This window comes from Pseudovirgaria hyperparasitica (assembly GCF_010093815.1).
Source record: "Pseudovirgaria hyperparasitica strain CBS 121739 unplaced genomic scaffold EJ05scaffold_11, whole genome shotgun sequence".
NCBI lineage: Eukaryota > Fungi > Ascomycota > Dothideomycetes > Acrospermales > Acrospermaceae > Pseudovirgaria > Pseudovirgaria hyperparasitica.
In genome coordinates, this window is record NW_022985559.1 from 1,253,606 (window position 1) to 1,266,320 (window position 12,715).

The following is a 12,715-nucleotide window of genomic DNA, read 5'->3' on the forward strand; positions in this document are numbered from 1 at the left end:
TTCTGATATACACATCCACCTCAACCTAAGCAGCAGCACTGTTTGTAAGACACACAGAAAGAGAATATGCGTTCGCGCTCCTAGGTTCGCTATATTTCGCGGCAACAGAGCTGGCATTTTGGTTCTGTAACTGGCTGTATTGTGCCCAGTGCTGAGTCTCATCATCATCCTCTCCTCGTAGTGACGCTTCGGATGCAGATATTCAACTGCTGGTGAAAATCTCATGATGAAGATCATCATCACTCACTGTGCAACTCGTCGGCCACGGACCGCATTTTGTGATCGTGTGGCAGAAGCACGACACCAGTCATGGCACCAGAGATGCACCAGAGCATGGAACTAGAGCTTTGGTGGATATCATCACTAATGTTACGCCATTTGTAGCAAAGAGCAGAAAGAAAGAAATATGCAATGAAAGTAAGAAGAAGTATCAGAGGCGCTCAATACTTATACCCTAAGCACACGTATCCACATGCCACTCACCGACCTCAAGAATCACCTGTAACTACCCAGACAACTGTCTCCTCCCTCTTACCCGGCACATCTGCTGTTCGCCTACCTGTCCTTTAAATATCCACCTTCCCTGCAGCCAGTTCGTTCGCCTTCACCACAGAACACAACACTGTGTACTCTGGAGGCCAGGGACAAATTTAATGTGCGTGTGTTCGACGTATCTCACAACAAACAGGAAAATAATGGTCTGTCTGGCGTCGCTCTGTGCTCTAGACGTGGTCTGTCATATCCACTCGACGGAAACCGGCGATGGAGAATATGTTGTATGGTGGTGATGTAGTGCATCACGGACGTGCGGTGGTGGTGGTGATGATTGTGTGCTGTGTAGGTCGGCAGATGCGAAGGGTTTGTCTGTATGGCTTGAAGGTAGGAGGTGCAGTATGTGCAGACGTGGTATAGATGTATGGACTTTGATATCTCGTTACCTGATACCGTTCCATCTCTACACAGACTCACCATCTAGCATGTCCATCCACGCACTCAACACCCATCCAACGCAATCAACATAGCACACGGGACCATACACTCAGCTCATCCAAGGTCCATCCATACACACCCATCCCATCCCAACCAGCACCCACTCCCTAAACACACGCATAACACCTCCGTGGCGTCAAACCCAAGCCAATCGAAAAGAAGCCCCTACACAAACCACGCCACATGTCGTCAGTCCAGTCGGCAACAGCCACAAGTGTCACGCACGCACGCACGCACGCACATACTGTATGCATCCGCCGGAGATGGGTGGTGTGGGGAGTATGTACAAGTACAGTACTGTACAGTACTAAGCCGTACTAAGCCGTACCAACGCACAGCGTAGCGCTAATCGTTCGTGCGAACGGCATAACGGTCCACGGTCAGCGATGGATATGTAGATGAATGAATGAATGGACGGATGGTTCGAGGACAATGAATACGGCTGTGCAGGAGATGTTGGCAGTGCGTGCGTGGTATTTCGTATACGATTCCCGTCTATCTAGACCAGAACGACACATTACTGTGTGTACGCCGTCATGCTGGAATATACCCACCCCCACATACACATCCCCACATCCCACACCCCTCCCTCTCCCAAGTCCAGACCGCGGATGAGCCCCTCCTAACTAAACCCACACATAGAAGTATCCATATCCACAACCCGCGGCCGCTGCAAAAGCCCGCGATCGGCGTCTGTAGTGCGTGCTTGCATGCATTACTGTACGTAGGTATGGATGGATGGATGGATGGATGGATGGATGGATGGATGGATGGATGGATGGATGCAATATGCGCCCACCCAGCTTCCCTAAGGAACCGCGACTACTTGGGGATTTACCTACCTGTAGGTTGCTTGGTTGATTGATGGAGTGAGTGAGTGAGTGAGTAACACCAAGACTGAGCTCGAGCGTAGATTACAGGATTGGAGATGGGGCTGGGGCTGGGATGGCGAGGTTTGGCGAGTAGTTAGAATAGCCACGAGGATTCATTATTAAAGCTGGAAGTAGGAGTAGGGGTAAGAGTAGGAGGAGTATATTGATATGAACCATGTCTCATACACGAGCGGGTATGCATGTATGGATATGCTGCTGTATGTGTATGTGTGTACTATATATCGGAGATGCGCACGGAGAGTCGATCGGGGAGTCGGCCGCGTCACACTCCCCGCGGAATGGTAGACTTGTAAGGTAGCGACTTTACAAACAGTGCAAGGGACGCTAAGGTGTGATTGTCATGTAGTAAGTAAGCTGTTGGATAGGTATGTAGATATATGTAGACATGTAGGCATGCACCAGAACTGCACGTAAGGAAGGGCCATGCAGTCATTCATTCCAGCAGTCCACAATGAGAAATCAGGGAGTCGAGTATTCATGCGAGTATGCCAGAGCGCGAGTCTAATCAGACAGGAACCGCGAATTCGGGACACCATGCACAGAGAGCTCAGAGAGAGACGTAATATAGTAACGGGTATGGATGTAGATGGCACGTCAAGACCCTGTATGGAGTGTACGTAGCAGTCAAGGTAACTAGCAACATCCATACGATCGGCGTTTTTCTTCCGTCCTCGTGCGCATGCAGATGGGACATGTAGATGGATACCTACCTACAGACGCAGACGCAGGTGCGTGGTATGAGTGCTGAGCTTAAGCATATAAAAGTCCGTCCCGACGCAGACGTTAGTAGCTGGATGCAGCCGTGTCATGCCAACAGACAAACAGCCCAAGCTATGACTCGAACAAGCCTTTTGACTCCCGCAATCAACGAGTTTTAGAGTTTCACATCTCCAAGAGCCCCATCCCATCACACAACTCACCCCATCCCAGCACCCGCTCGCCAGGGCTAGCTGGCTGGCTAGCTAGGCCACGCCGAACCAGCGTTTGGCAAGTCTGTCTGTCTGTCTGTCTGTCCAATGGATGTATCCATACCATAAACCCCCCTTTCGGAGCAGCCGCACGCACTCCTTTCCTCCCTGCTCCGAGGTCGACATCACCGGCACCAGGCACCGGGAGTTCCAGCACCCTTCCCACGGTCGCACCTCCGCGGCATCGTAGGAAGCTGCCAGTAGCGGAGGATGTCATATAGCTTCCTGAATTAAGCGGACTGAACTGGACTGAACTGGACTGAACTGAACCGAACTGAACTGAACTCCAACCCCCCGTTTATCTCTCCGAAGCGGAGTTCTCTCGGGGCGGGAAACACGGGCAGAGACAGAGCAGCGAGGAAACCAGGGTCAGGGTCAGGGTCCTCCCTTATACCGTGCCGTGCCGCGCTGTGTTATGCTGTGATGGATAGTGGTGCCATGGATGGGAATGAATGAATGAATGGATCATAGCTAGCCAGCGGGCTAGCCATGAGGTCTGCGCGTGGGCATGGCGCGCGGACGCCGATGCAGTGCCTGGATGTGGATGGATCCATAGTACAGACATACATACATGACTGTACGAGCAGGATGGAGTGTACGCATGGGTAGCTAGGTGGTGCTCCTACATACATATATACATACATACATACATACATACATACATAGACACGATGCGATGCGATGACATAGACACGATGACATATAACCTATAATTGATGAAACGAAACGAAACAAAACAAAACACCGGGCGGCTCGGAGGGATTTTAGAGAGCGGGTTGGAGGAGGGGTTTTCCTTGAACGAACGAAAGGATGGATGGATGGATGGATGGATGGATGGACGATTCCCGGTGCAGTCAATTCGATTCAGTTCAGTCCAGTCACTCCAGTCAGGCCTGATGAAATCTTAAGATGTGCTAATTATGTGCCGTGTGTGATAGTCAAAACATGACGCTGTACTGTGTCGTCTTGCGCAGCAGTGTATATCTGTCTGTATGCTACTACGCATTGCCTCCATCTGTCCATTCTCTTTCCCCTTTCAGTCCAAGACCAAACAGGGATCTAAAATGAAAGACAGACAGACAGACAGAGATTGCAAGATTGCAAAGATTGCAAGATTACAAAGATGTGATTGAGATACATATACCCAGCTAATCAATCACCCCGGTTAATTAATTACTAGACCCGGCCCCGTCTACAGAAAACAAGCATCAGGCATCAGGCCAGCATTAGACATCAGGCAGGCATCAGGCAGGCATCAGGCATCAAAGCATTAGGCGACACATTGAGAGACTACAAGCACTAATAGATTACACCTACATAGCACACCCCAACCCACAATTTCAAATCTTACATCAGCAGTAATCACACAATCTACCTACCCCCCCCCTAACCCCAAGAGAAATCCCACCTCCAAGCACTTAACCCCCCCTCCCCCCCTCTCTCAAACCTTCCCGCCAGGATTCCACGAAATCCTCAGCCACAAAACGTGGTACGGCCGTAAAACCATGCACTTTTGCCCAAAAAATGTCATCGAGCGACATGTACAGTGTGTGTATGTGTGTATGTGCTGCTGACTGTACATGTTGTGTGTCAGTGTGGTAGGCAGCCTTGGTGCCTTGTCGTCAGCGAGTTGAGATCCTGCGCAGAGGACAGACGGGAGTAGAGATCGAAGAGCAACCGACCAACCAAACCAAACCAAATCGATACCTACTAATTAGTGTTAGGTATTGATTGTACTACGACCTAAAGCCAGCGATGTCGTCAACGCCGAAGCGAGCCGGGGGCTTGTCGGTTAGTTAGTTAGGGTAGGTAGGTAGGTACACGCCCCACCCTGGGAGCCTGGGAGCCTGGGAGCCTGGGAGCCTGGGAGCCTGTGAGGTATGTACACTAGGTAGACCAGACCAAGACAGACAGGACAAGACCAAGACCAAGAGAGAAAGAGAGACAACGAACAGCTATCATACTGTCTCTTCTTCCTCCCAGCATGAAATCACGGAAAGTATTATTTCAAAAGATTGAGATATGCAAGGGAACGTTTTTAAGGAGGAAAGTCAAAATTCTTTTGTTAATTAATTAATTACTGTACAGTCAGTCAGTGTAATTAGCTCGCTCTCAATCCATAGCCACGTTGTTGGCACGCGTGCGTGTAGCTTGGCTACCATTACTCTACTTTCTACTGTACTGTATTGTACCGTACTGTGCTGTGCTGTACTGTACCGTGCGTAGGTCTAGGCTAGTAGGTCCAGGCTAGGTCCAGTAGTTCCCGGGCGGCTAAGAGTGACTGCCCGCACCTGAGCCTCCCCTTGGCTCCACATCTCAGGTAGGTGACTGACTCTTCAGTAGGCCTTGGCGCCCACCTCGTCACATTTCTGCAAAAAGTTTGCACACCAAAAAGTCAAAACATCTTTGTGTAATTGGAATTCCTTGCGAACCATCTATCTCCGGGCTCTGAGCTCAATCGCTACAGCTGCCCATGCCAAGGTACTACTTCTTAGCAACCCCGACTTTTGAAAAGCCCGCAAAAACATATGTACCGCCATCTGACCCATCCAGCTCGTGGTATCTTTGCACACATTCATCCATGTGTCTAGTCCCGAACCAGGGCCCAGTAGTAGTTATATAACTCAAGGAAAATGATTGACTCTCGAAATCGGTCGTCCCTGCAAGGCTGCTCCAGTGGCCGTGAGCTCCGATCCATCGCAATGAAAACAAACAAACGATGCGCCGTTCGCAATGGACGTTGCCATTGTCAATGTCGTGGTTTTTACTCCTACTTCCCGGTCATGCTCATCAGCCCTAGAAGATGCCCAGCCTCATGTCCTCAAGTTCCATGGCTCAAGAGTGACTCGTAGAGACCGGTTGTGAGAATATGGTCGCAGAATATAAAAGGTAACAAACTATGCCCCAAAAAGTGGTCGATAAAAATGCAGAGGCTGCGAAGATCGAAGCTGCAGTACCAATACTATACAAAAAGGATACGAGAGGAAACTGATTCCACTCCTACCGGTGCTCGTAGGCGCGGCTGTTTGCAAACTCTACGCCTTGCATCGCGCTTGGTGGTGGTGGACCCCAGTGTGCATTAGCATGAGCTTGAGGCGGTGCTGCTATCGGCGGTAGCGCTCCACCAGCTGGACCATGCGACTGCTGCTGTGCGAGCGCACTCGTCATTTGTCCATAGATGTGAGGGTTATTTGGATCTGCTCGGCGGACGGCTTGCCACAGCGTCGCTAGTTCGCTTTTCAGCGCTTCGTTCTCTGACCGCATCTGATGAGCATACTCTGCATCAGGCCGCAGCCGAGCATTTTGCTCGCGTATCAGGTCTTGTGATCGCTGGAGACTTCTGATGTATTCGATTGATTTGGTCAGGATTTCCCATTTGCTTGATTTGCTTCCCGGAGAGTTTGGGAGAATGCCGTTGAGCTCATCGAACAGTCCTTTCATCTCACTCCTGCGTTTTCTTTCCGCCATCTTGTGGCTGACACGCAATTCGGGGGTGCGTGAGTAGTTACCGCTCTGGGGGCTTGCACCATGGTCGGGCTGTAGACTGATCACGGATCGATGTTGCATGGAATGATGGTGAGTCGTGCCAATATCGTCGTCAAACCGCTTCTGTCCGACGGGCATGCTTGAGTCATGCGTGTAGACACTGCTGTTTACGGATGCGGCAAAGCTATTTTGACGTGATAGTCTGTGTTCGCTAGAGCTACTCGAGGCCCGTCGTTCGTCAATGTCGGCGACATCTGGAAAGGCCCAGGCGAAACCTTTGGTCGGTGCCTGCGCTGTTGGATCGGGTGCGCCAGAGACGCCACGAGGTATTGGGCCGATGACAGGAGCACGACGTGGTGCGGCATTGCTACGAGGTGTGCCGTTGGCTCGAGGTCCTAGGGGTGATAGTGGCGACATTACATTCTGGCGCGGATCTTGAGGAACACCACGCTGTTGCTGCAGGTTCGAGACCAAAGAGACCCGTGAAGCGTTCTGGCTTTCGTATGGCGACGAAGGACTGATTGCGAGGTGGTTCATTCCATGATTGACGCGACTATCTACACTGCTACGGCGAGATTCCAGGTGAGAAGACGGTATCTCATTGGAGATGGTACTGTTGCGATTTTCGAATCCTTGACTGAGAAGAGGCAATCCATTGGGAGGACCAGAAGGGTAACGTGCAGACGATGGCGTCTCTGGCATCGAGTTACGAGCAGGCGAGTCCTCAGCATTCAGAATGGTCTGGATATTGAGTCCCGCACTCGTTGAAACGACTGATGAGTCTAGCGGCATCGTTAGCAAGATTGAGGAAAGACTTTTCATCACCGACAAGATGTTGGTGACAGTGGTGTGAAGATAGTGAGGCGAATGGAGATGGAGAACTTACGCTTGCTAGCGCCTTGCGATAAAGACCAATTGCCGGAGTCTCGTACCTCGGAGACATTGCGATGATGGAGAGCCGCATTGTTTTGATCATTTGGTGGTAGTCCACTTGTCAGAGCCGAGATGGAAGGAAGCGATTGTTGCGGATGCTGCAACTGGGCCGCTGTCTGGTGGCGTCCGTTGTCCATGGTGCGGAGGTGTTGTGGTAGATGCGAAGAAGGTTGTAGATGACTGTATATAGCAGTGGTGTACGTGTGTGGGTAGGTGGAAGAGGTGCAGTATGTGTTGCAACTGGAAGAATAAGAAGAAGAAGAATAGGAAGCAAGAATAGTACTAGGACATGGTCAGTATGAAAGAAGAGTACATGGCAGCGGGAGCCAAAATGTTGAGGAAAGTGATCAATCGGCGACCAGACACGGGGAGAGAGAGATGTTTTGGCGGGCGTGAACGATGAAGCGAAAGAGGACGGGCAAGTGGAGGAGGATGAAAGCTTAGGTAAAGGCTCAAAGCTCAAAAGCTCAAAGCTTCAACCTTAAGCTCCAGGCTCAAAGCAAGCTCGTGGGGAAGAAAAACAGCCAAGGAAGGAAGGAGCAGCAGTAGCTTACCTGTCAAGTATGTGTGTCTGTGTGTGTGTCTGTGTATGGTGCCCGTCGTCCGTGGGAGGCACAAGACACAAGGTACACAAAGGCACAAAGGCGTTAACCGTCTAGGGAGGTAGAAAGCTCCAACACACTTCCCTTGCACTCAGTCACTAATTACTACCCAAAAACCAAACACTCTTCTCACTCCACTCTGCCCAAAAGGCCCTAAAAGGACTAGGATCAGTCAGGTAGAGTAAGTAGTAGTAGGGTAGGGATGCGTGTTGGCGCGAACACTGCAAATAATAATGCAATGCGACGGTGCGCACCTGTACCTGTACCCGTACCCGTGCCTAGGTGTGAGTGTGTGTGCGTGTGTGTCCTGTGCACGATAACAATAAGGGCCCCTCCCTTCCTGTGCGGTTTACGGTATAGACTCAGCTAGGTTGCTGTCGCTCTGCCAAGCCTCCGCAGATCCGTGCGATCGAAGCCCAAGAACGCTCGTGCCACTGCAAATCACGCTGCTTCTGGCCGCAATCGAGTCTGGCGTGTTACGTGACCTGAGCTTGGCTCTTCTGCCTCTTGTTACTTGTACGATGTCGTTGGAAAGTCCACTTCCACCGCTATGGATACAGTTGTATTGCGTGCGATGCTTCCGAGAGCCTGGGCTACCTACCGGTCGGCGATCTGATTGGTGGCTGCGGCTACTGTATCCGATTCCCGCTGTCTAATTCCAAGTGGGATCGCGTGCTGCGCTGGGAAAGCGTGAGATTGGAACAAGATGTAGCCGGAAAGGGAACTCGAGAAACGTTGAGATGTGCGGCTCTTCTGACAAAGCAGGAAGGTACTCGCTCGTGTTGAGGAAGGAACAGAGAGTTGTCGTGTGGAAGTCGTGATTTTTTTTTATGTGAGACGCGTTATTGCCAAGGTTCCAGAGTCTAGAGTCGTCCGTCAGGCGGGGAGATGTCGGCTCTTAAAAGGACCAGCAATGACTGTCAGGTTGGGACCGATCAGCGTGAACGCACGCACGAAAGCCAAAAGGTGCGTCTACTTCAAATCATCCAACGCGTGGAATTAAAGTGGAGGCTGACGTTGCGCAACGGATTCGGATCCAGAGGTCAGGCTGCTAATTAATTACCCACGGTCGACGAGCGTAGGCTAGAGACCTAGGCAACGTGGACCCGAGACAAATCAGAATGAGCGGGCGTCGATAGACAACGAGCGACACAGGCAGGTAAGCCGCAGGGTGTTCGAGGGACCTTGCAGAACGGATCCGGAGCTCCACGGTTGCGTGCGATACAAGGACGACGAATGCGCGCAGGCTCGCAGCTTTGAACCAAAAAAAAAAAAGAATTGTTTCCAGCGACGGAAACAGTCGGCGGGTGCAATGTATGAGATGAAAGGACGAGCGCCGAATCAGTGGAGACTGGCGACGAACGATTGGATGACACAACGATGAGTGTAACTGTGCGAGAAGCAGTTCTGGTCCAGCAGGAGAAGGAAGGATAGTGGAGATGGGAGATGTCACAGAGCTGGCTGCAGAGCGAAGCGTGTATGAGAGTGATAAGTGTGAGGAAGTAGTAATAGAAAGACAGAGTCGACAGCGAGAGGAAGAAGATGAAGCTGGGATGATCAAATGAGGTTCAGGTTCAGGTATTAGAGGAATTGTAGTGAGTTAGAGGCAAGTTAGGAAAAGGCAGCGAAGGAGAATAACGAGCGTGCGTCTCGGCGGGTGCGCGTGCGAGCCAGGAGAGAGAGACAGCTGCAGCCAGCCCTTGGTGATCAAAGAGCCCCCTCCCCCTCTCCGCCTAGGCTAGCTGAATGAACCGTGGAAGGTCAGGCTTGTAAGGTAGTTGTGTGTAGAGAGTATATTAAGCGGTATTCATGAATGATGTGAAAAGGCACTGATTAGAGACGTTCGCTACCTGATCCTTGAGGGAGGTAGAGAGGGGGGAGGGGGGGGAGGGGGGTTTCTGTCCAGTCATAAAGCAGGCAGAGTGAGGCACAAACCCATCTCCCGCAGTTTTTGCACGTGGGAGTGTGATCGATGCTCATGTTTCCTTTCAAGAGAGACAAACGAGGTCCAGGTAGTTCAGCCAATCATTAGATGTCTGTGTTTTGTTGGTGTGTTATCTATCCCAAACAGTATATAGTTTACACCGGGCTATGCAGCTTTGGACCGCATGGACGCCCCAATCTTTTTCATATCCACCTACGCTCACAGCCACGGCGGCCACGCTTCTCGTCAACAAGCTACAAGCTATCACAACAACCGCAGCAGTAGCAGCATCAGTCGTCATTTGGGCTAATCTAATCAATCGCTAATTAGACTTCTACCGTTCAATTCCGTCTTCGTCCTTACAACGCTGTCGGAATGGCCTCCATGATATCTCCCGCTGTCGTGGCGCTCGCCGGCCTGAGGTCTCTTGAGCGCTGCAGAGACTGGTACAGACCGTTTCGGGCCTTCTGGCTGAGCCTCCTCCGTAAGTGGACGAAGAGCCGTGGTCCGCTCGCCTGAGATGAGGTCGTTTTGCTTGCTAAAACCAAAAACGATCCTGCTATTACAAGGCCATAAGGAGCATTTACCATCTATGCTCCGAATCTTGCGCATGTGGGAAACGCTCCGCAACGTTTCCTTGTCAGCTTGAAAAGACGACGCTTGTCTCTCCTCTTCCATCGATAGCGCCTCGCGCCCTCCCTACCGAGTTACGAAAACTACAATATCGTACCAACTGACATCTTGCCCATCCTTGGCAGCGCGACAACCCCCATCAATGACAAACCGACCCGTGGCCACACCGTGGCCGTGACAGGCGTCACTAGGCGGCGAACGGCTTGCCTGTACACCATCCCGTCGATAAGTAAGACAAAAAGAGAAGAGGTGGAGGAGCAAGATTTGATGGTTCTGACCCCTCACGTAGCTCGTACGTACGGGTGTCGCCGTGGAAGGCATCCATCGCGCAACCCTTCCACGCTTGGTGGCGGATGACGGATGGCGGATGGCGGACAAGCCTTTCATGCAAAGCCTCGTGGCTCCCGCCCGCACTGCGCACGAGATGGATGTGGACGAGGATGTGTCCCAAACCAGAGCTGACTCGTACGTATGGCGAGGCCCGAACAGTGCTGCGATCTCATTCAAGACTCATCCGCTGATTCGTTCGCTAACTGTCATCTCCAGGCCCGCTCCGTACCCCCCCAAACCCCCCCTGCTGCCTCCCAAGTGCAAAGCCACTTCACGTTCTTTGACTCCACCGATCTACCAATCTGTCACACGCTCTACATATCAGTCATTGGTCATGTCAACGCGCATCCCAGTCGGCCCGTATAATAATGACATTCTCCGTGTCTTGACACCACCGGATGCACCGATGTGACTGAGAAACATTACCATGTACACTATGCACATGCTGTTTACATCTGCCTTTTCTAGTCCTCTAGCCACTAGGCTAACCAGAACACCGGATCACTTGGAGGAAGAACGATATATCGAGCACAAGTAGCCACTAAGTAGTTAGCTGAAACTGACGTAAGCCTGGACAGAGTCGCCGACACGATTCATTGGCTGCGGACGTTGAGCCCGTGCTAGGTACAAAGGTACCATGAAGAAGGGCAACCATCATCACATCCCTAGCAAAGTGCCCAGCTAATGGATTATTGTTGATGCTGTCGGCTTACTTCTACTATCGAGCCCTGGAGCACATGCGCGTATCAAGCACAGTCCTTCCTCTACTCCTCCGATCTTCCCGGATTGCGCAGTGCGTACAAGGCTGCGGGTCGAGCTAAGGGCTGTAGCTCCTGCCCAAAATACAGGCGACATCCGCCAATCACATGCGATCCTCACAACTAATGTGTTGGTGGTGTGAGTGCTTTGTCTTTGTTGCTTCGCTGCTCTACAGCGTGTAACAACGTCGACCCACGAAATGCAGCATTCGTTTTACGCCTTGCTGCAATGGCAAAGCTGCACATAATTGCTTCATCACACTCAACATGGCACTACAGATCGTCAAAGCATACCCTGTCTACTGCCATCTCATTTCAAATCGTTTAATCGCGCGACTACTCATCATCATACAAGTTGCTAACACAGCATACAGTAATGTCTCGGAAGCTTTTCCCGAATGCGCACAACATCCATTGTCGTATATATCCGTCTCTTCCTGCCCGTATCTGTCCATGGTCAATCTTTTGAGCAACATGGGTTGCAACAGTGGGACAGCCCTATCTTGAGCTTGCAATGGATGGGCTTGGTAGGATTAGACACGGTTGGCATCTGCTGTCCTTCTGTAAATGGACTTGACCATCTGACTGAACATACAACTTGATTCGAACAGCTACTTCGTCCCTGATCTCAAGCTTGCTGGACTCCATTTTGAGTCCTAGAGATTCGACTCCAGCAATTGGAATCAGTTCTCTACAAGTAATTCAGCTCAACATCCACTGTTGTGCAGCACTGGTGGACCGGATGTCCTGTCAGGAGCCGCTGTGGTAAATTAGTCACACAGCGAGCCACAAACCATGCATGCACCCGCCGACGGTGGGTGTTTCCAGAATTCTCTCTCCCAGCCATGGATGTGTATGCATATATTTTGACGGGTTGACGCCTTCCCATATATCTGCACTTACACCATCGTCCCAGTCTAAGTCTCGTTAACAGTACGACACGTTCGTAGCCCCAGCTTCCAACAAATCAAACCACGATGAGGAGCGAATATTCTCGTTCACGCTCGCTAGATGTTACAGGTCAGACGCCACGATTGTTGTACGAACTGCTATAGCTGTTGCAGTGGCTTCGAAGGTACCATCGCCGAAAGCCTCTGCTCGCCGATACCATATCGAATCCGTCGAGCGTTTCTTTGATGAAGTAAGGTTCGCCGATCAAGCTCATGCAGGTGGATTCATTAGCAGTCGTATCTTTAGG

General features: G+C 51.2%; 2 protein-coding genes across 2 annotated transcripts; one reads left to right on the forward strand and one right to left on the reverse strand.

Annotated features, from left to right (window-relative positions):
* Positions 1–5,851: 5,851 nt before the first annotated feature.
* Positions 5,852–7,407, reverse strand: EJ05DRAFT_487551 (uncharacterized protein; the record flags this gene model as incomplete). Its single annotated transcript, XM_033745624.1, has 2 exons — positions 5,852–7,119; positions 7,224–7,407. 2 exons carry the CDS (start codon positions 7,405–7,407, stop codon positions 5,852–5,854), a joined length of 1,452 nt encoding a protein of 483 aa, XP_033599137.1.
* A 2,764-nt stretch (positions 7,408–10,171) lies between these two features.
* Positions 10,172–10,786, forward strand: EJ05DRAFT_487552 (uncharacterized protein; the record flags this gene model as incomplete). The annotated part of the gene is made up of 3 exons (XM_033745625.1): positions 10,172–10,280; positions 10,374–10,435; positions 10,481–10,786. The coding sequence occupies 3 exons, from the start codon at positions 10,172–10,174 to the stop codon at positions 10,784–10,786; spliced, it is 477 nt and encodes a 158-aa protein (XP_033599138.1).
* Between the last annotated feature and the right edge of the window lie 1,929 nt (positions 10,787–12,715).